At 47.9% G+C, this 22,303-nt stretch overlaps 1 protein-coding gene across 1 annotated transcript in view; it reads left to right on the top strand.

Annotated features, from left to right (window-relative positions):
* The first annotated feature begins 2,049 nt into the window (after positions 1 to 2,049).
* VIL1 (villin 1) overlaps positions 2,050 to 22,303 on the top strand; it is a 59,574-nt gene continuing 39,320 nt past the window's right edge. The window contains exons 1-5 of the mRNA XM_078606322.1: positions 2,050 to 2,520; positions 10,903 to 11,055; positions 11,553 to 11,627; positions 14,610 to 14,812; positions 17,565 to 17,673. Coding sequence (XP_078462448.1) covers positions 10,984 to 11,055; positions 11,553 to 11,627; positions 14,610 to 14,812; positions 17,565 to 17,673 — 459 coding nt within the window. The 5' untranslated portion in view covers positions 2,050 to 2,520; positions 10,903 to 10,983. The remainder of the gene's footprint in view (positions 2,521 to 10,902; positions 11,056 to 11,552; positions 11,628 to 14,609; positions 14,813 to 17,564; positions 17,674 to 22,303) is intronic.

Below are 22,303 nucleotides of genomic sequence, written 5' to 3'. Positions count from 1 at the left end.
CAATGGTGACGTGACGAGGCTAATGTAACGCGATATTAACCCTGCAACCCATCTGGTTGTAATAGCCGTGCGATGATGGTCCCTTGTGTCACACGGGGGAGGGAGGGTAATTGGGAGGAGGCTGCCGCACTGGATTGCCCCGAATGCTCGATGCATTCGGCGCCCACCCCGTATCCACGTCCCACATTCCGCAACCCACACCTGCGCAAATGCAGTCATTGTTCATTTTGATATGTACCGTGGGGTCTATAAATGCTCACAAAGAGTCAAATTAAATGTTGCTGAATTGGTTCGTAATGAGTGTGTTGGGGGCTCACATTCGAATGCCAGATGGTTTGATTCTTCTAATACAAAAGACAGATCTAATTGTATTCCAAGCTGCCGATCTCGTTGGGTAACATTTTCAAACAATCCCACCATTATTCACAATGCGGACCTTGATCAGGGCCTTTGATTTAACATCAAAGGCAGCAATTGGCCGACATTGATAGTCTCCAGTCCAGTGCTGTGAATGAACGCCACCAGCGAGACAGCTGCGAAGCACATTTGTCAAACCTATGCTTTGGTGTGCAAGGCGAAATCGTCTCCAGCGTTCACCCAACACGCAGATGTGATTGTTTACCTTAATTCACGTTTGTGTTATCAACATTTTATAAATGACGAAATGTGCAGTAGACACCGACGGGCTATCTACCCATGGATCGTGGTGATGATGATGATGGTATCAGTATCGCGTGGGCTGTATGTTCTAAGTCTATTCAACGCATTCTGTACCTCTATGCTTCCACGTTATCGCTCCTCGCCTTGAACCTGTACTGACCAGCGTGGTAAATTGGGGCCATAAGACCCACATGAATGACACAGCGTGGGAGGGGAAGGCCCTCATCCTTGAGTGGATTGACAAAAGGAATATAAATATACATTCAACCGGTTGCATCGCGACGGAGAGCGCTCGGAAAGGTAAATTAAGGTTTTGATCTTAAGGGCCACACGTATCCACCCTATTTACATCAGCAGCCACGGTTACCTTGCTCAGCTCTCTCACTTCTGTGGAGTCTCTTCAACCGGCGTCACTGTCCGCTGCTGGATGATGGCATCCACAAGCCTCCGTCGTGACAAGGGTCAATGGGGGACCGCGTGTGACGCGTACGTAACCTACTTTATGACGTTGTCGGGATCTGGGATGGGGTTTAAAGTCCAGCCATTCTCAACTTTCCGCCTTCACGTCTCACCACTGTAGCCCATTTGTTCACGTTCGCGAATGTTCTGAAATTGGTGTCAAATAAACACAGGGACGCTGCTACACGCATCTGACAATTTTCTCATTTGAGTTTAATTTGTCGTGTAAAAGTGTACTCGAGTTAATAAACGCAACCCTCTTGCGACATGTATGTAGAACTTCTTTCGCGCCGTCAGTAGCCAACCGTGCTAATCGGATGTACTCATGAGCTTATCCACTGCTGGTTGAAGGCCTCTCCGTGCCGTCGCCACAATATCCATCTCAATCCTGCACACAAGCCGGGTCTCACTGCTCCATCTCCCCGCTGGTCGTTCCCTCCTTCGGCTGCCACTCCGTCAACAGTCTCGTCCACCCGGCCATCATTCCCAAATTCACTTCACGGTCAATGATGTCTCAAACGTGTGTTTTCAGTGCTCCAAGTGTTCCTCTTCCTGTCATCCCGAGCAAGCATTTCCCAATGTTTCTTTGCGGACTGTGAACTCTGTGGACGCTCCCAGATGATGTATGGAGCGTACACACCGTGGGTGGGAAGGGGGGGGGGTCCTGCAACCACCTGCGAGGGGAGGTAATATTTTCCGTCTTGTCGCAATGTCCCCTTTTTCGTCCAAAATCGAAATCGCCAACAACGAGGTTAGCAGAGCGCCAGGCCGATGAGAGAATATTAATCTAACCCCAATTCTCAAACAACGTGGTTACAAAAAAAAATAGTGAAGTAGGGGGTAGAGTGAGTGAGAGGTATCGGACACGCCCCCCCACCACCACCCCTCTCCTCCACCTCGCCCCCCCCACCAAACCCAGTCCCCAGAGAGATTACGCCAGCGAGCAGCAAATCCACGCAGTGGCTGGGCAGGAGGGGCGGAGACGCGACTGCGCGTCGGGGTCCAGCATCAGCAGCAGCAGCATCATCAGCAGCAACAGCAGCAGCCCCTGTAGCTGCATGAGCCACCCTCCTTCTTCTCACAGAACTGCGCCAGAGTTTCTCGGGGTTTGCGCGTCAACGTTGCGCTCCCTCGCCAGTCCGTCCCCGCTTGAAAAATCGTCAGTCGCCTCTTGCTTGATATTTATCCCGGTGGAACGGCTTGAACGTAGGAGAGGCCACCCGCGGAAAATTGTCTGTGCCGTGCAGTGGTGGTCGAGGGACACGCGTAGCTCCTCCGCGTGCCCCGTTCCGTGCCGTCAACCTGCCGGTCAAATCATCCGAGACGCGCGCACGTCGGGGGGACCACAAGCGTGGATCGTGAGCGTCGTTGTGCCTGCCGCCTCGCTTGGACGCGCCTGCGGTAAGAGAAGCAGAGAATGTGTGTGTGAGTGTTTGTGTGTGTGAGTGTTTTGTGTGTGTGAGTGTTTTGTGTGTGTGAGTGTTTGTGTGTGTGTGTGAGTGTTTGTGTGTGCGCATGTGTTTTGTAAAGTGGGGAAGGATTTTCTTTTTCTGTTTGCGCACCCGAGGGCTTTTCTCGGGACATTATTGCGTGAAATGTTCAAGACCACAAATGCGCACATTGCCGCGTCGCGCGTGTGTTGGGGGGGGGGGGATTGCGTTGTCGGCTTTACGGCAACCCGCGTGTGTGTTTGTGTGCGCGTGTTAACGAGAAGGTCCTGGTGTTCGGGTCCTGGGCGTCGCCTAGGTCGACTCGGCCTCAAATGAGTACCTGGTGCGGTGTGTAAATGATCGCCGCCGGGGAAACAAAGACGGCCGTGCGTGGTTCTGGTCACCCACTCGCTCGCGTGCCGTGCTGGCGTTCATAGGTGCTCGCTAACAGCACTTGCCAGTGTTGAGGCTATACAGGGGACCTTTGTCTTTGTACAAGAAGGGAGGCGCTCGTGTGTGCTCTACGGAGTGGGGAGCGGTGGCGCAATACACGAACATTGTCGTGTAGCCCACGACTCATTTGTAATCTGTACTTGGCCTCTCATGGGTCATCTCCGCCTTAAATGAGTAACCTACCTGCAAAGGCGTGGCTGTGATGTCGCTCACACAATGAACGCAATCGTGCATCTGCCTGCCTTAATCTGTGCCAACACAGGTGGCAACATCCGCTCGGCGGTGAGCCCATAACCACCTGGGTCTCTTTCGTGACCAGCTTTCCAGCCAGCCTTCGACGCTTCTTCACGGCCGATAGCCTTAAAGTGCACCTAGCCTGGCACATGCGCTGGGGTGACGTCACTGAGTGGCGTCGTTGTTGTTGTGTGGCTCTCAATAGGTGCTCGCAAACATCGCCGACCACTGTAGCAGAGCGGGCGGGGAGCTAGAGAGAGAGAGAGAGTGGAAGAAGAAGAATGGTCGTGGTGTGGAGTGGTTGGTTGGTGGTGGTGGTGGTTGTGTTCGTGGGAATAAAAAATGAGGGGGGGGGGGGCAGGCACGTCCCGTGAGTGAGCCACGAGGGGGTCGGGCTCTGAGAGAGGTCCTCTGCCGCTAAGTGCAGCCTGGATCAATGCGGATGACTGGTTGCTAAGCGCGCAGCGGATTTGTGTGGAGACCGCGTGCGACATTGGGAGGTTGGTAGTGGAGGCAGAGGAGGTGGCAGCCGCGTCTTCTTCCTAAGCGCGTGTCGTCGTTCTCTCACGGGCGGGTTGTGCTTTCTTGTCTTGTGTTTGTTTTTGTGTGTTGTATATATATATTTCTTGCAAACACACCATCTGCTGCCTTCGCTGGTCTCCTGACCCTCCAGTTGCTGCACCGTACGAGCCAGGCCGGTGAGTCGGCGACGCTTTGAATCTAAAACAGCCGCTTTACCGACACCCGCCCATCTCGTTAAGGCTCACAACTGCCGGGCGGTGCGCACAGGTAAAGCAATAATGAGGCTTTACGGCGATAGGAAATCGGGAATTGGTTCACGTGACTGTGCAATATTTGACACTGCACCGTCGGCAGTAAAAGTGCTGCTGCTGCTGCCCGTGTTTGGTCAGAGCCACGCGGTAACGGGATTGCAGGCAGCGTGGCGCGCTGATCAATCGGGTCACAGAGCCCCTGATTGGACGTAGTAGTCCGAACGTGGAGTTGTGGTTGAAATCCACAGCCGTGGAATGTTTCTCGCACGAGGAGGTCGGTGAGATGCGCGGACGAGCACATTTCAGCCCCCGTGTCAATATAGCATGCGTTGCTTTCGTAATACCATCACCGTGCCCAATCTACCGGCGTCGCCTGTCTTGTTGCACATTGCAGGGGCTCTCTCGTATTTAGCCCTGGTTGGGAAGCTTTTGCATGGTTGGTCAATTACCGCTTTGACGTGACCTTGTGAGAGATGACAATTGTGAGTGGCTTCCATGTTATTTACCGGGTTGATTAGATGAGGCCGTGGGGTTTTTTTTCAGCAGCGTCTGGCACACGTTTCGTGTAACTGCGTGTGTCGTCGTCTGCCAATCTATATATATATAAAATCGCAAATCTGTCTGTCTGTCTGTGTGTGTGTCTGTGTGTCGCCGGACCATACGCAGTTTCATTGGACGGCGGTTGCCCCTGGCAACGGGTAGCGACGCATTCGCTGCCGGGTGGACGCCATTATTAATTCCCGTTAAAAATATGCGCACGCATTTGTGGTATAAACTCGATATACCCAGCGTTGCCCGGGGGGAAACTACATTTGAAATCTTATGAAAACTTTCAAACATTACATACCAATGAAAAAACAACTGTGTAATTACTTTTAAACCCGACGCGCCAAGAATCGATTCTCTGAATCGCGCAAAGGAATCGAAGATTGTAGATTCCTTTAGATTCGGACGATTCTCGTTTACTATAAGTTGCTTAAAGTCGATATAAACTGCTACGAACGGGAAATATCCGGCGTTGACCGGGGCAAAAATGTAATTAAAAACTCCTGAAAAAATAAAATGACAATGAAAATGAAACTCTATCATTCAAAATGTAAACCCCCAACATGCCAGGAATCGATTCTTTGAACCGCACAAAGGACTAATCGAAGGTTGTAAATTACTTTAGGATCGCGCTTCCTGTTTAATATAAGTTGCTTATAGAGTTGATATAAACTGCTACTAATGGGAAATATCCGGCGTTGACTGGGGCAAAAATATAATGGTGAGTGGCGTTTGTGAGTGGTGATTAGTGAGTGGTGAGGGGAGGTTGAGTGGTGAGGGTGAGTGGTGAGGATGAGTCGTGAGGGAGAGTGGTGAGGGTGAATGGTGAGGGTGAGTGGTGAGGGTGAGTGTTGAGGGTGAGTGGTGAGTGGTGATTGGTGAGCGTGTCATTGGTGAGGATGAGTGGTGAGGGAGAGTGGTGAGGGTGAATGGTGAGGGTGAGTGGTGAGTGGTGAGGGTGAGTGTTGAGGGTGAGTGGTGAGTGGTGATTGGTGAGGGTGTGATTGGTGAGGATGAGTGGTGAGGGAGAGTGGTGAGGGAGAGTGGTCAAGGTGAATGGTGAGGGTGAGTGGTGAGTGGTGAGGGTGAGTGTTGAGGGTGAGTGGTGAGTGGTGATTGGTGAGGGTGTGATTGGTGAGGATGAGTCGTGAGGGAGAGTGGTGAGGGTGAGTGGTGATTGGTGAGTGGTGATTGGTGAGGGTGTGATTGGTGAGGATGATTGGTGAGGGAGAGTGGTGAGGGTGAATGGTGAGGGTGAGTGGTGAGTGTTGAGGGTGAGTGGTGAGCGGTGATTGGTGAGCGGTGATTGGTGAGGGTGAGTGGTGAGTGGTGATTGGTGAGGGTGAATGGTGAGGGTGAGTGGTGAGGGTGTGTATATATGTAAGGTTATTAAGAAATATATTTTTCACCCGGGCACCGCCGGGTACTTATGCTAGTGTTTTCTATAAAACACCCGAGGATGTAACAAAGTGGCTTGAGACGCATGTCAAAGCGTAACAATCCTCGCGGGTTTAACGGGGCACCATTAATTGAATCTCAATTCTGCCTTTTGGAATCCTGGTCGCAATGGGCTCTCTTAGCTGTTGGCAGGTGAAATATATTTGTCAAAGGGACTCTTTGGTAGGTTAATTTACGTCTTCGGATTTTTGTGGGCTTATGGGTCTGTTAATCTGTGGGTCTCTTTGTAAGTCGCTGGGTGTTCATGTATATCCGTTCATTTCTGAGTATCGGCACAAGCCTGTGTGAGCTGCTGTTTCCGTGTACTTGTATAAGTCTACATCTCCCATTAAAAGGAACCATCTAGCCTTCGTATAGCTATGATTGGATAAAAAGTTAATCTAGCTAATTCACTCGGTAAGATGGAACTGTAATGCCTAATTTATTTTGGTAAACCCCACACTGATGAAAATTCTTAATTCGTGATGTAATTTACCCTTAACCTTTGTGGATGACTCACACCCATAGCATCAAGGTTGCTATGCAACTCATTGTTTGAACAGGCCACGCATTGCTGAAGATTCGTGCAAGGCATGGCCATGTCTAAAGAACGGACACGAGAAAATGTCAATCTATGATCCCCATCAGCAGATGGATTATAAAAAGTATCCCCTTGAATTATCATACAAGTTTGTTTTTTTAACATGAATATTCAATAGAAATTAAAACAGTAAGTGTTTGTAATTAAATTCTGCAGCAAGCATTTAGCCACAGTGTCTTAATAAATTGTGGATGTGATTGTCTATTAAACAGGCGTGGGGACAGTCAGGGCAGGAGAAGCCACCTGCTGTGCTGCTGCCTCCTTTAATAACCTTCACGTGTCCCCATGGTTACTCGGTATGGGCCTCCATGGCTACTTGCAACAACAACAAAAAAAACCTAAAGAATCATTCCCACCCCATGTTGCCGATGTGGCTCGGGTCAGAGCAAGGAACTGGCACCCCTGAGAATTCTGGGTTTTGAATCCAGGCAATCGCCTTGTGATTAAAACGGGGTTCTCAAATGTAGCAAGCTGATGGTCTCAGTGTGGTTACCATTGTACACAAAACAAGTATCACATTAATGTTAGTTCTGCAGTTAATTTACCTAAATTACACGCCTGATAATGAGAAATCTCGGTTTGACTGTCGTGTGGTGAACAGTACTGTCGATGGCAGAGCGAGTGGGAAAGCGCTGCCCTCTGCCATGTAGACCAGAGGTTACTAGATCGGGATTTTTTACGCAAAGATTTAGAAATCGGAATGGATTCCTTTGTCGCTTGACACCAATCATACAGCCGGAATAACATTTGTCGAAAATACTTGTAAAAAGGTGTTTTTTAATAATAATTTAAAAATTTCTATGAAAATAATAATCCTATCTACCTGGCTCAATGAATAGTGCCACGTGAATGTGTCGTGGAGATCGCACCAAAACGATTGTGACGGAATGCTCTTCATTGCGGCCCTCTCCCGAGGGTTTACTCCTAGCCCACTTTGTGAGACCCCGCTGGATAGCTCTCAGGTAATGACATCCACAACAGGTTGTCACCGGGGGCTGTGGGACCGCTACATTGTGGTCGGCAGAGGACGGTACAGTAAACGCCATTGTTGTACTCTACTGCGATTCTATGCTCCGCGTCCATTCATCCCAACCAACACCAATCTGCACTAGCCAGCAGTGGGTTGACTAAAGGGCTGTTATGTGTACAAATATTAACGGTCAGCCAGTCGTCGTCTCAGGAGTGGAGGCAGACGTGACCCCCCGCGGTGCCTTAAGACACCTAATCCCTGTGCCCCCCTTCGTGCCTGGCTGCCAGCCACGCTCTGTTTGCTTCTCAGAGTTCATCTCTTTCTAATAAACACACAACACAGTGGGAGCCTAATCTAGAGTCCCGCAGGGCATTACTGTTTCACAGAGGTTACTTATGAGCCTCTATGTGAGTCTATAGAGCTCTGTGGGTCTCTTTGTCGGTGTATACTGTTTTGCCGTACTTATTTTAAACTTATTTTAAACCAGGTCTCCCTTTAACAAGACACTGCTGGGTCCCTATGAGCTCTTAAATAAAATAATTATAATTTACAGCCCTTTATCAATTCACTGCTGAATTAAGGCCTCCCCATGACGTGTTTGTCATGCTGGATCTTTGACCATACTTCACCACTGGTGATCAGATATAACTCACCGTGCAAATTCGCCGTAACTGGGGGAATTGAACTCTATCTGCCGGCGTCATATCGCAGCATGCGAACCACTGAATCTTCCCTCCCAGACCGTAAAATGCACGTATTTTTGATCACACAGGTGCCACAAGCTGCAGGACTGCAAAATGGCCGGTGTAGGGAAGTAGAGGCTGATCTCGTTGAACAAATTATAATATTTTTTGGGATTACTACACACGTGCAGCCTATCCTCTTTGATAAGTAAAAATGCCCAAAAACTTAAAGGAGGACCGTCTAAAAAAGTTTGAGATGCGGGTCAGGCTTTCCTGGCTACTGTATGTAGAATTACAAGCAGCAATTGCAATATGCTGCCTTTCTCTTCCAAGAGCATGCCCATTGAATCCTAAAAAACAGCTCTTTTAACCATCTCTGCCTCGTCTTCCGAACCACTTTATCCTCATCTCAATCACAGCCTTTGTCCAAGGCTACCCAGACCATAATCATTTTCTCATTATTGCAAGTCGGTTCCAGTCTGTTGTTGCCCTGAATAATTTGCCATTTATATATTTGCAGCCGTAATGTTAAGAATCGTGGCAATGTCCTAAAGGAGCCCTTTGTTGCGATTCAGCCTTTTATGTACTAATTAACAATTGAATATCTTTCCGCCTTTCACATCCACTGGTTCATCACTAATAAGGGACAGCGGCTAGCAGAGTGGGGAAAAATCTGTTTATTAATGGCCAACAGAGATTGAAAGGAGGGTGGGGGTGGGGGGACTCAGGTGAAGGGCAGGAAGGGACACAATATGAAGACAATTAGATATCAAACAGTGCTGGTGAGAAAGGAACCAACACACAATTTTACGTGCATGAGATGAGCTTCATGGAAGCTTATATTTTTTGTATCTTCTCAAAATTGTCCCAACTGTGCTCTTCTTATCATTTCGAGAAGAAGAATCCGTTCCAAACTCTTACATAGCATTGTGCAACCCCCCTCCTGTGTTAGAAAATAGCCCGTGTAAGTAGATATCACAAAACTACTTCTGGATTCCCTGCCCGTGACCACACAAGAGGACAGCACTTTTTTCCACTTGCCCTGCTACAGAACAATGGTCATCCAATGACAGTCAAGCTCATATATTTAATTCTCAGAGCTTGAATTTTGCCAGATTAAGTGCATAACAAACTTAAATGTGCTACACTTGAGAACTCAGTTTAATCACAAGCAGTTGCCTGAATTCGAACTCGGCTTCACAACGGTGTCAGTTCGGTACTCTGCGCTCATGATATTTGTTTTTACTTTAAAGCTATGCATGCAATGGTTGTAAGAGAGGTATAAATGCCTTCCCATTCCATTTGGATAGTGGAGAGAGGAGGCAGGACCGGTTCAGATATCACTCCCCACTGATGTTAGCCGTGACCAGGAATCATACTCAGGTCTCTGGTTTCATAGTACAGCACATGAGCTACTGCAGCAGCTCTCTGCATCCATGTATTTTATCACTTTTCATCAAGAGCTGTAAACGTGTCTACAATATCACAGGTTATTTAACAATGTGGGGGTGATTTGTGATCACTGAAATAGTGCATTGTAGAATGTTCATCGGTATTTCCATTGAGAGGCTGGTTCAGCCTTCAACTGTGCGCCAATCAATATCATCCATAATTCAAAGAAAAGATTATCATCTCGGCACAGAGAAATACTGCATCCTCACTGTAACGTGTGATGCATTGCGCATTCAAATGTTACCCTCATGGAGAAGACTGAAGACAAAGTGAAAATTACTGCATAAATGGCCACAAATATCATTCGAGTGGAGAGATGCATGCTTAGAATCACATTTATAGACAAAAAGAGGAACATGGATTAGAGAGCATACGTAGATTAAGGGCATAATCGAAACTGTGAAGAATAGCCATTGAGTGCTTGGGCAGGACGGGAAATGGCCGGTGGTCATGAATGCTGATTTTGTGGCAACCCAAAGTATGGAAAGTGTCTGAGAAAAAAATATACAAGGAGATGGAGTGATGAAATCGGCTTGTGTGCTTTGTAAATTATTACTTTACAGGATCCTGAGAGATGGCAATTGCATGGAGAGGCCTTCATCCAGCAGTGGATTGACCATGATTGATGATTATGACTTTGAATGTGTGATTACCATTATCGGTGCATTAATTTATGATAGAGGAACAACTTCCACATTACGCAGCCACCCGTAGCCACCTGTGGGAGGTTTTAGGACCCATTTAATGGAGTCTCTTTGACCTTGGTGGTCAGCTGTAGCAGATAAAGGGACCCATTAATCGGACCCTGAATGCATGCAGTCTTAGTCAAGTTCTTTTGAAGGACAAGTGAAACGTTCCAATGATTTGCCCAGCACAGTGTTTTATTTTATAGGGAGACCCATTACAACGTGCTACGATGTGGAACCTACATGCCAGTGAAAAACCAGAGTTACATGCAGATTAAAAACAAAACTTCTTGATCTCCTAATGGGAACTCATTGATAACTTTTATTCGCGCCTTTTTTTTTTCATCAAGCAAGGTGCCGATGAGTTAAACATTAAACCGCGCATTCTTTCTCGTTGCCCTGTGCACTGCATGAATGAACATTAATTTAGCGGTGTGAACTTTATACCCGGCGGAGGCATGTGGTTAAGGCGTACGCGGGGATAATCTCTCCTCTCTGCATCTCTCCTGCCACGACAGCCGTGCCTCGCCGGATCATCGCCGACGCTGACACCACCAACACCTTTCACCGCAACCAACTTCGCTTCCACCACCGACATCATGCCTGAGACAACCGCTGAGGTCTTCAAGAACCTGCCCAAGAGCGCCGGCCTCCACATATGGAGAGTGGAGGTGAGGACGTTGGAGAGCCCCACTACACTTGTGATGATAGCACGCGAGATAACTCTGCTGTTGTTATGGTGAAAATAGCAATTAAAGAATATATACCACCAGGAAGGCATATAGCCATACATTTTATTGTGTACTTAAAAGTATACATCAACTGTAATTCTACATGTGCATTGAGTGGCTGGAGTTAATTTAACGGTCCATTTTTAAAATAGCTTCTGGTGGCTGCTGTAAAAACCATCAATTGTACCTTTGGACAACCTCCCCCTTCAATCAAAGTGCCTGCTGAGCTTAACACTGCACTTTGGTTTTACTTGAGGGATGGGCAATTAAATGTTGCCTTTTCAAGATTAGCAAATTATTTCTTGTCAAGTTCCCGCGAAAGTTTGAGTGCCTGTGCTGGCACTAAACCACTGGCTCCGTAAAATGCTACTGTAACCTTATATGGATGTAAATGTGACCTCCCTGTGACTGGTGCCATGTCCTGGCTCTCTCTGCAGAAAATGGAGCTTGCTGCCGTGCCCCAGAAGGCCTATGGCAGTTTCTTTGAGGGCGACTGCTACATCATTCTCTCGGTTTGTTCTGTGGCAGAAAATTCTGGCACACTTTGGGGGGGGGGGAGGGGGACTGAGGTTACAGGGAGAATTGTGAAAAGGCCAAGTGTGTGAACATCAATAGAAATAGGACTTGCATTCTGCGCAAATAGATAACAGGAGGAAATGCGCAAACTGCTTGAAACACGGGAATTTAGAAGTAAGCGGATGTACGCGGGATTAAGAATGCGGCGCTGCATGTGACGAGGTCGGAATTGTAAACATCTGTAGAAGGCCGTTGCACCGTGCACAAATACCGCACTGGGTGTGGGCGGTTAATTGGTCTGAGCGGGTGTATAACCGTCGAATACGACGTTGGAGAATATTTTGTAAAACCTTCATTTAGTGAGGAAAGCTTTACTAAGTCTCCCGGGAAGGTCGCATTGTCGTTCAAATCCTTTAATGAGTAATCTATATTGCGCGTGGAAGGAAACCAAAAAATGCCTTTATCAAAGAGTGGCACGCTAATAATTAGAGGTATAATGATTTATGCCCCTACGCTATTTCATAAATTATCACGATTCAAGGTCGAGAATCGATATATTTTTTTATTGTGCTGAATGTAGCGGCCTCTAATGGCTGGAGGAATCGCATCAACACGTTACGTGTGGTGAATGTATCGTGAACTCGACCATCGATATTAGTTGACCGAACAATGCACTGGTCCACTCCTGTTAGCGGCACACCCTTCCCATATGACTCGCATACCCACACATCAAATTGAGGTTCTACCTTTGGACCCCCACTGAGCAACAAAAAAAAACGTAATGGAAACTTTGAAATCGAATGGATCAAAAAGGTAGGCGTGCGTGCATCTGCTGACGATGAGATTATTGCAGCTGACCGAACCTCGACCCCCCGTGGCACGTGCAATGCGCACATGCGTGAGCTTTTAATTGCAACGCCCAAACAGCCCCTCAGCTGGAGTGGGGACAATGTAACCAGACGTAGGAGATTTGTTTCAGAGACGCATCTCGTGCTTGTGGCTGCTACATTCCCGTCATCTCCTTAACGTTGTTCGTTTACGTCAAATCGTTTGTGCGAGCTTGGACCGTGGAATGCCCCACGCTGGAATATTCTACGGCAAATGTTCCAATCTCCTGTGTTAAATAATTAATTGTTGTCTTGCAGAGCCCTTTGCATTGTCAGTCCTTGCCCATGCTGTGTCTGGGGTTGTTTTTGACTAGACTTCTCCGTGCTGGTCAGTGTGGGTTGGTGAAGCGGGCAGGTGTTGGGGGGGGTGTTGTTTACCACCACAAACGTTACCCGTGCTCAGGAGTTGAACTCGGGTTATTAGGTTTGTAAAACAGTGCACTAACCACTGCCTCACCACTCCACTCGATGTATCGTATAACTTTCATATTCAGTTATAACTTTTGTCTGCACTGGTAAATAAAGATATGTATGCATCCTTGCAGAAAAAGTTATGTAAGTACTTTCGCGACCAATATGATTCATATTTTTGGTTCTTTCGGTAAAGTAACATACCGAAAGAACCAAGAATATGAATCCCTGCAGTCATGAAAGCTTTAAATCAAAATTTTAGATTATTCATTATAAAGTTTTTGGGTTAGATCGCGTTATTTATAAATGTGTTGTAACCCTCCACCACCCAACACGGCAAATCAGTAAAAAATGTGTCGCGTTGACAAAAGACAAATAGTTCACTACTTTAGCCCACCGCTGTGTTACATCCAGCACTCAAATTGTAAATGTTGTGGATTCACTCTTCAACACACCGGTGGGCTAAAGTAGCATACTATTTGTCTTTTGTCAACGTGACACTTTTTTTACTGATTGGCCGTGTCGGGTGGTGGAGGGTTACGACACATTTATAAATAACGCGATTTAACCCCAAAAACCTTTATTATGAATATGTAAGGACTGTTGGCAATCTGTCTATACTTCATGTTTCTTATCTCTAAGTGCCAATCTTACTCGCACTGTGGATGGTCCCAGTCCTTATTATTATTATATCCCATTCCCTCCCCGCATCAAGTTGGCCCAGTGGAGACACTTTCCTGTTGCTAAGCCAGGATTTCTCAAACCCCCCGTACTCTCACGCTGCTACAGTCCAACTTTTCCACATCTGACATGAAGTCAATATTTAGTGCCATGTACTTGATGTTCCGTAAATATCAGTGGTGGATGTGATATGGCATAAGACAAAAGGCCCTACCTTCGTCAAACTGTGAACATTAACCCATGTGAAATATCACCCTGGTAGGCTTTGTGAGGCTAGAGCCAAGGGTCGGCAAACCGAAATAACAAGAAGAGAAAATTATTGAGAATTCGCGAAAAAGCTCAGGAGCCACAATGTGTGTAAATACGAGATGGGGTGGTTCCTTTGTAAACAACATCACGAAGCAGCTCCTTAAAGAGCTGCTGCACGCGGATCCGGAGCGGCAGGTTGCCTACCCCCTGCCCTAGAGCCTTGAGTTTGATCCCTTCTCGTGCGTGGATATTTCTCCGGGCACTGCAATAAACAAAGACTCCAACAAGGAACTGGCTGAGCATCTCAGGTGCAAGTACCACCTTGAAAAAGGTTTCGCTCATGTGTTTGCGCATTGCTTATTGTCACAACAACCCAATTGGGGAAATAGTCAAGGCGATGCATTTAAACCGTCAATCTTGTTCTTCCCCAAATAGTACTTAGAATCTGATGTTTTTCTGATTTTAATGAAACAATATAAATAAATATTGGTATTGTCACTTTTAGCGTTCAAAAACTTAGTGAGGCAGGAGCAATGTTACCCTGTGGAGCAGCATTGGACTAACAATGTGACAAACAACGTGATGTACTATTGCCAACTTTACGACGACAGAATCATAGCAGTAGGAATAAACCAGCAGAGACACGTGGTGGCATTGGCCGTGACGACCTCTCGACCTTAGCATTTATCCATAAACCTCTGACCTATGAACCGCCACCCCCCTCCCCCCACACCTCTCTCTGGCTCCTAGGCCAAGAAGGCAGGATCGTCTCCCACCCCCACGTACGACGTCCACTACTGGGTTGGGCAGGAGTCCTCGCAGGACGAGCAAGCCGCTGCCGCCATGTACACGACGCAGCTGGACGACGCGCTGGGTGGATTCCCCGTGCAGCACCGAGAGTACCAGGGCCACGAGTCCGAGGTCTTCCGCGGACACTTCAAGAGCGGCGTCGTGTGAGCGACGCAGTGCGGCGGCGCGGTCACTGCACCGCGGCGTGATTGTGCCGGGCGATGTACAATTCACAATTTTACACGAGATACGCTTCGCCTTCCACATAACGTTCTTCCAAGAGTGCGTTCGTCGAGATGGATCAATGAAATGAGCTCGTGTGCTCCGTGGGAAATGGCTCATTCGCCTCAATCTCAACCCCCGTAGTTTGGAGCTCTCTTTCTCCAGCCACCCTTCTTGCTGTCAAATCCTTGTCCCCTATACAAGTCCAGGCTCGAGAGCCTTCCGCGTGTGACCGACTGTCGGTCTCTGCAAAATAAACACGTCCACGATGTGATCGTGTTTAGGCGCTATAGAAACATGAATCATTTTCAATTTTATCAACACCAAAGAGATCCTTTTAAAAAAACAGACCGTTAGGGTCCCCTGCATTGCCCCATTTGGCTTATCAGGAAATTCACACGGGAACATGATTAGGGAAAGTGCTGCCGGTGTGAGTGGTTGTTATGGTCAATTTGGAGGCCCCGCAGAGCGAGGCGAGTGGGCGGTAGAGGCCGGATCTCCTTCCGTGTCACTCTCAGCATTTGGGGCATGTCCTCCCAGACCCCACCCCCCATGCATGCATACACTGTACGCAGGGGGTTTAGTAAACAGGATTAGACAGTGCTATGTGTATTTTTACGGTTGTGTTGCATAGCTCTCCGATGTGTTTTGGACTCTATCGTGTTTTGTCCGCTGCGATGTCCAACGGTTTCGCTCCATGTGCTGGAACAGAAACGTCGGAGATCTTGCTCAACAATACCCTGTACAGCCCCCTGAAACGCACATCGGAGAGGATCGGTCGTTATGTCGCTGACGCAACCCCTCGCGTGACTGGCACCGTGCAGCAGCACTGCCTCGCATCGCGCCGAAACACTCCGGCAACTGTGGCATTCTACGCCGCAAAATATGGCACATGCTGCGCCTAATGCCCTGGCTCTCCACTGCCATCGCACCCACTGTGCCCCCCCCCCTTCCTCCGACCCGTGTCCCTCCTTGCACCAATCCCGCAATCAAGTTGTGGCAGCAAGCCAGTTGGCTGGACGCTTAATTTGCTTTGGGATTTTTCGAGACGTTCAATACCAACGGCAGGACGAGCCAATGCAAGTATGCAAATAGCGATGAGGATCTGTCCTTGGATGTCTGGAGGTTGAGCAGAAACGCATTAGAAAGTGGAGTCTTCGACGGTCACTTTTGGCAAATTGGCAAGTTTACAGCAGCTTTATGCTTTAGATGGAACGAAGAGCCAGTTGGATTTGTTTGGCAGTGTGTGTGTGTGTGTTGAGTGCAAGCAAGTTTTTCACTTATGCCTCCAATTCAGGGTCATTGTCTGAATTGTTGCACGCTTGTGTATTTGAAGGAAAGTTGGGGCAGTAGTGTTTTTTGTTCCTGTGGCTATGAACATGTCTGTGCCGTATTGCTGCATCGTGGCCACAGCTTCATGGTAATTTCTGCAGAACTTGTGCACCTTAACAGAAAATCACGAAGCCTGAAAGTAATCTCCCCTCTAACTTAATACAATGGCTTGATTAGTGCTGATGAATTACTACCGCTCGATTTCAAATCATCTTTCTGTGCATCAAAGGGCTGTGCAGGAAAATTCCATAGTTGTACCGTACACTTATATGCCCCAAGACTATCCTTGCATCTTTCAACCTGCTCTGAACAGCATGGTGAAGTATGGTCAAATAACCCCCCTTGACCCACGTGGAAATTGGGAGGCCCTCGTTCAGCAGTGGATTGACATAAGGCTGCATGTGGATTGAAACATGTAGTTTGCACATTTAGTGCAAGCACCGACGGCAGGAAAAACGATCGACGCCCGTGGCCGATTATTGCACGCGTCGACACGACGCGGAGAGATTCGCGTTAAAGTCAACGCGGCTTGAGCCACCACGTTCCGGCTGCACGTTGTCCCGTCGTCGCATGCTGGCGAGCGCCCGGGCAGTGTTGCGATGAGAGGTGATGCCAGGTCAGGGTCTGTGGGGAGTGACCGGGCTGGCTCATCGGTGGGGGAACTCGGGGAGTTGCGGGGGGGGGGGGGCACAGGCAGAGCTGGTGTCCTGGGTGTCGTTGGAGCTCGTCCTGCTGCCGTGTTGGAATTAATGTAGCGTGACTCTTACACAAATGGGGACAGCCTGGGGAGAGCATGAAGGGGATTCTGAGGGACATGGAACACTCCTGCAGATTCTCTTGCAACTGAATGACATTATCATAATTTGCAGTCCCTGGCCAATCCACTTGTGGATATAGGCCTCGTGGGAGGTGTTTGACTTTACGTCATCAGGCTCGTCAGTGCAGGTTCGTGAAGGGGGTGATGCGGCCAGACCTGGTTCAGAGTTATCACTCGCCACTGGCCGGGAACGAACTCGTGAAGGGAATCGAACTCGGTTGTTTGGGTTCAGAGCGCGAATGACTGCACCACCGCTACAACCTCCCCGCTTTGTGGTGTCTGGAAATAAATTAAAAATAATTACAAAAGACATTTTGTTAAATCCTTTGTATGTCTGCTCCCAAAGGCAGTCGCACACGCACAATAGTCATAGCGGGAATTAGTCCTATACACGCGGTACACAAAGTGTGCACTTGAAGATTAATCATACTGCATTGACGTTGTTGCCTGGGGGATACATTACCAAAACACTTTCCACCTTGCCACAAACATTCCTGCTGCCCCCCCCCCTCTCCTAATTCCCCGCACTCCTCTTTTCATTTTAGCTACAAGAAAGGCGGCATCGCGTCCGGGTTCCACCACACGGAGACGAACTCGTACAACGTGCAGCGGCTCCTCCACATCAAGGGACGCAAGGCAGTCACGGCAACCGAGGTTGGTTGTAACGCTTCTAGGCAATGGGGATAGAGTGACATTGACAACAACAACATAATAATAACGCACGCTTACAACCCTCTGTAAATCCTCTGCTGGATGAGGGTGTCCTCATCGGGATTATTTGACTGCACGTCGTCACGCTTGTCGGTGCCGGTTGGTGAAAGCAGGGAGCATAGGAGTACGGTGCAACAATGGATTTTGCTGCACTGTCTTCTGATGTCTACAACGTAGTTCCACAGCCCATAACACCTGTTACTCATGTGACAGACTCAATTTTGCTTAGCTTCTGAGATATGACGAGATCAGGTGTATTCCAGGTGAATGTCTCATAGGCATAACATAATCGCGTACTTTGTTCATCCAGGAAGGCCTCGCTGAGTCTCAAGATAATTTGTCAAGGGATTCCTGCGCACAGGAGAGTTTTGCTTGTTTGTTAGACGGATCTGCTCTTTCACGGGTGATTGAGTCAAATTGGGCCTGCTTATGACCAAGACACGGGGTTATTTGGCCATACTTCACCATGGTGAAGTGAAGTGAAATTATCCCCCACAAACCATACACCGTGGGGGTGGGGGCCCGTCATCCAGCAGGGGATTGACAAAAGGGCACGTGCCAAAAAGTTCCACCTGCGAGGGCCACACCCTCGACAACTCTTGCAAGGGGCCAACGAGTCCTCGTTTCGCAGTGGCCGCACTCCCCATCCACGACCACCCTCACACCCCCCCCCCCCCAAGTGCTCGCCTGGGCTCTCTTGATGTTGCTCTCTCACGTCGTGCTGGCCCCGCAGCCCAGCCCCCACAGCGTCATCTTGTTGGGGGGGGGGGGGGCGGGGGGGGCATACAAAAACTCGGGGGAGGGTGCACGAGACGATACGGCCTGCTCTAGTCCATCAGGTGTTCCTCCCGTGGGCTGCAGCTCCCTCTGTGTATATGGGGAAAGGCCGCAAGGCCCATCACCTAATCGTACTAACATCTACATTTTGTCCAGCCCTTCTATAACTACCGCAGACGAGAGGGTGCCTCGGCCTCAAAGCAAGGATATAGGGGGGCTCAGCCCCTTCCAGCCCACCCCCCCGCCCCCCCCCCCCCCCCCCCGTGGCTACCAGGCTGCTCCAGGCCAAACTGTTGATGCTTTCACGGGTTGAGCGTCGACTCCCCCCCCCGCACCACCCCCTGTCCCACCTCCTTGCACTCTCCCCGTCGTCCCTGGAGACGCCACTGGTGCCGGCGGCCACTTGGACGCGCATGGGGAAGTGCTGAGGGCCCGGAGGAACCGCCAGGCTCTCGCCGTTGAGAGCAGCTGTGCCGTGACGAGGCTGCTGCGTAGCGAGCGCGAGCCGCTGAGGCTGCTCGATCGTTGGACGAGCGCCACCGTCCCATTTGTGTTTGAGGACCCTGTGAGAATGGGCCATAAAATACAATTCAATTCGTAATACTTTTTTTGGGATTACATTGCGTGATACTGTGGGTATAGTTGTACACGAGGCGTTGCAGCTTTGCGATCTTACCGGGAACCCTAGCTACGAGTCGTAATATTGGTCGCGAAAGCCTCTACACGTGAACGCAAGCACAATTTGATTTTAATTATTTGGGTTTTATTGCAAACCAAGGCGGTGTTGTATATTTAGTACGTGTAATGATCCATTTTTAAATACCCCACTGATTTCTCCCTATTGCGGTTTTTGGTTTTGTCAACAGGAGAGGTTAATATGTTTAATAAGTTTATTCAGATTTTCTGCGACAAAAAGCCTCTTCAGACTTTTAAAATAACATATATTTGCATAATTGTATCCTATTAATTTAGTGGGATATCTATCCAGACATTTCCCTGTACTGTCACCGACTTCAGCATTGCTAATTTTATGCCAAGTTTTTCACAACCAATATTTAGATTCATAATTAGTTTCTTATGGGTTTCAAAATGTCAATGCAAAAGCTGAGCTTGCTTATTATCTGATGATGCTGGTTGTAGTCTCGAGCAAAACTTCGGACAAAATTGTAAATTTTCTTAGCATTCCTTTGGATTGCTGATCAACCAAATCAATCGGCCTATTTTCCCACGTGGCAACTTGAATTCAGCCACAATTAGCTCTGTCGGGGTGGTGCAGGGTTATAGTAAAAAAAATTGCATTACATCTGCACGATCAGACCCAAAAGAAACAATGTTTTACAACAATGTCGATGTATTTTGCATTATTGTCACAAAAATGTCATTAATTTATATTGGGTAGAGTTTATTCGTGAAATCTCTAGGTACTTTATAGAAGGGAGGGGAAATATTGTTGTTGCAACCAAAATGAAACCACAGCTTCCCCACCTCACTTCTGGTACCCAATTCCGTTAAGTGTGTAACTGTTTGTATCTTAGCGGGTTAAGCGAGTGGCATTGTTGATATTGTAAAGCATTCACAGAAGCTGCCACCTCCCATGCCCAGGGCAGGCATATGTGGCAGCTGTGAGGCCAGGTGTGTGGGCTCTGGGGAGGAGGCACAAATGTCGACTGCATCACCTGTGCATCAGCCAGCACAACAAAAGCACGCCGCCTGTATCCACCACATACCGAACCAGGCAGGGGGGGCGGGCGCGCTTGCCAACGCTACCGAGTTAGGCGGTAGGCTGACAATTTTTAAACCCTGTTATCGCATAATGAGTTTTAAAGCTTAAAAAAAAAAGTGAAAACTTTTATTTGGTGCAATGTTTTGTTTTCGAAATTGTTATGTGGTTAAAGAGGTTTAGAACTCGATAGGTTTGGCCCTTGAATAGGTAGTGTCGGTAAGTGTGCAGCGTGCCAAGATTCCTCTTGTGATGAACACAGGCTCAGGCACCCTGTACATGAGGTCTTCAACATTCACCTACACTATAACTTTCAGGATTACTGCATATGGACAAGTACAGTATTTTTTGGAATCCGCTTCTTGACGAAGGACACCTTGAGGGTCATGGGGTTATTGGACCATACTTCACTGCGTTGGTCAGTGCGGCGTTGGAGAAGATGGGGGAGCATTGAAGTGGTCGCATACAAGTACAGAATAACAATGGGTTTTTGTTGGATTACCCTTCTGCTACCCATCACATGGCCTCGCAGCAGCCGTTGACGACCAATCAGCTCTGCTTAGATTCCGAGATCTGACGAGATCGGGCACATTCCGGCCGATTTGGTCATAAGCTACGAGTATATATGAACCCAAAAAATTAATCCCAAAGAATAATACGCATTACTGCCATTTTTTGAGGCTATACATATGTAATGAGGTCCCTTGATCCATTGTGAACTTTATCTGTCCCTGCCACTCTGTTGCACAAGGGCGTTTCCCAGGGCGATTCAGGGCGTGAGCTGCCGGCTACACGCTTGCTGCTTGTGCCGTTTCGTTCGAGCTGTGTGTGTGTGCGCGTTTTTCTGTGTGGACAGCCTCTATTCATCTCTGTTAGCGCTGGCTCACGTGACGGCTCCCGCTTTGTTGCGTTGCATTATAATGTGCGGCCACTTTCTATTGGAGTGGGTTGGGGGGTGGGGAGGGATTGTTTGTGTGCTTGGCATTGCAATGAATGATTTAAAAACACACAGGCAGGCACAGGCCGGTGGTGGTGGTGCGACTGGATTAGATTCAGTTAAAAGGTGCAGTCCTGCGATTACTTGCTCACGTCACTGCTGATGTAAGGGCTTTCTGCTAGAGGATATTCGACTAACGCTTCAATGCTGGCCAAGCATCTTGATGGAAGTGCCCACACTTTAACCCACGATACACGACCCGTTGGCCGACTAACCAACTGATCGAGTGACATGTGCCACTTAAACTGTTCATCAGGAAACCTGTTAAAAAATAAATTCTTATCAGGGCCCCATGGTGTAAAGTGACTCTCGAACTATCTCGCTTTCTCTCTCTGGCCTCTATGTGCTATGAAGGAAAAACATTGCCCAAAATGTCACCTATTATATTTGTTTCCATTTAAAACCACAATGTTATTGAACAATGTGAGGTTTTTGTTAGTTGTGATTGTGCACCACTGCCAGTATCGCCAAATAATTTGGCTAATTACAGCGCCAGTACCTTGGTTAATCATGAGACATTTGAGGTCCAATGTCCGTTAATGTGTTTCACCAAAAGGGAATGTCAATATTGCAGAATTGTTGTTGACACTACTCAAACGCACAGGTAACATTTCACAACACAGTAAGCTGTTGGGTATTAAGCATACAGTACGTGGCATTGCCAGTCTAGGTAATCTGTGGTCAAGTGAATGTGTAATAAATCACTCATTGTGAAACGTGTTGGAATGCGAGGATGGTGCAAAAAGTATCTAAGCAAGTAGAAACCAGAGAGTCGAAATAATGCTTGTCTAAGTAAACACAGCAGAACTCTTATCAGTGGTAATTCGTGGGATGAACACCACAAATCCTATTACCTAAAATATTATTCGCAAATTTACTTTTATCTGCAAAGGAACACTGTGGATAAATACATATAATAGGATTAATTTGTGGATAGAGCTACCAAAAACAAACGTGTTTTATCACAGATAACATGAATAACAGGGCATGGCGAATAGAAGTCTTCCCGGATCGTACAGCTCGTATGAATACCCAAGAGTCGTGGATAATAGGCTTGTGGATAAGAGTTGTACCAGTTA

This window comes from Lampetra planeri, chromosome 2, assembly GCF_965212315.1.
Source record: "Lampetra planeri chromosome 2, kcLamPlan1.2.h2, whole genome shotgun sequence".
NCBI lineage: Eukaryota > Metazoa > Chordata > Hyperoartia > Petromyzontiformes > Petromyzontidae > Lampetra > Lampetra planeri.
The sequence above is the reverse complement of the archived record's forward strand: the minus strand, read 5'-3'. Positions and strand labels throughout refer to the sequence as shown.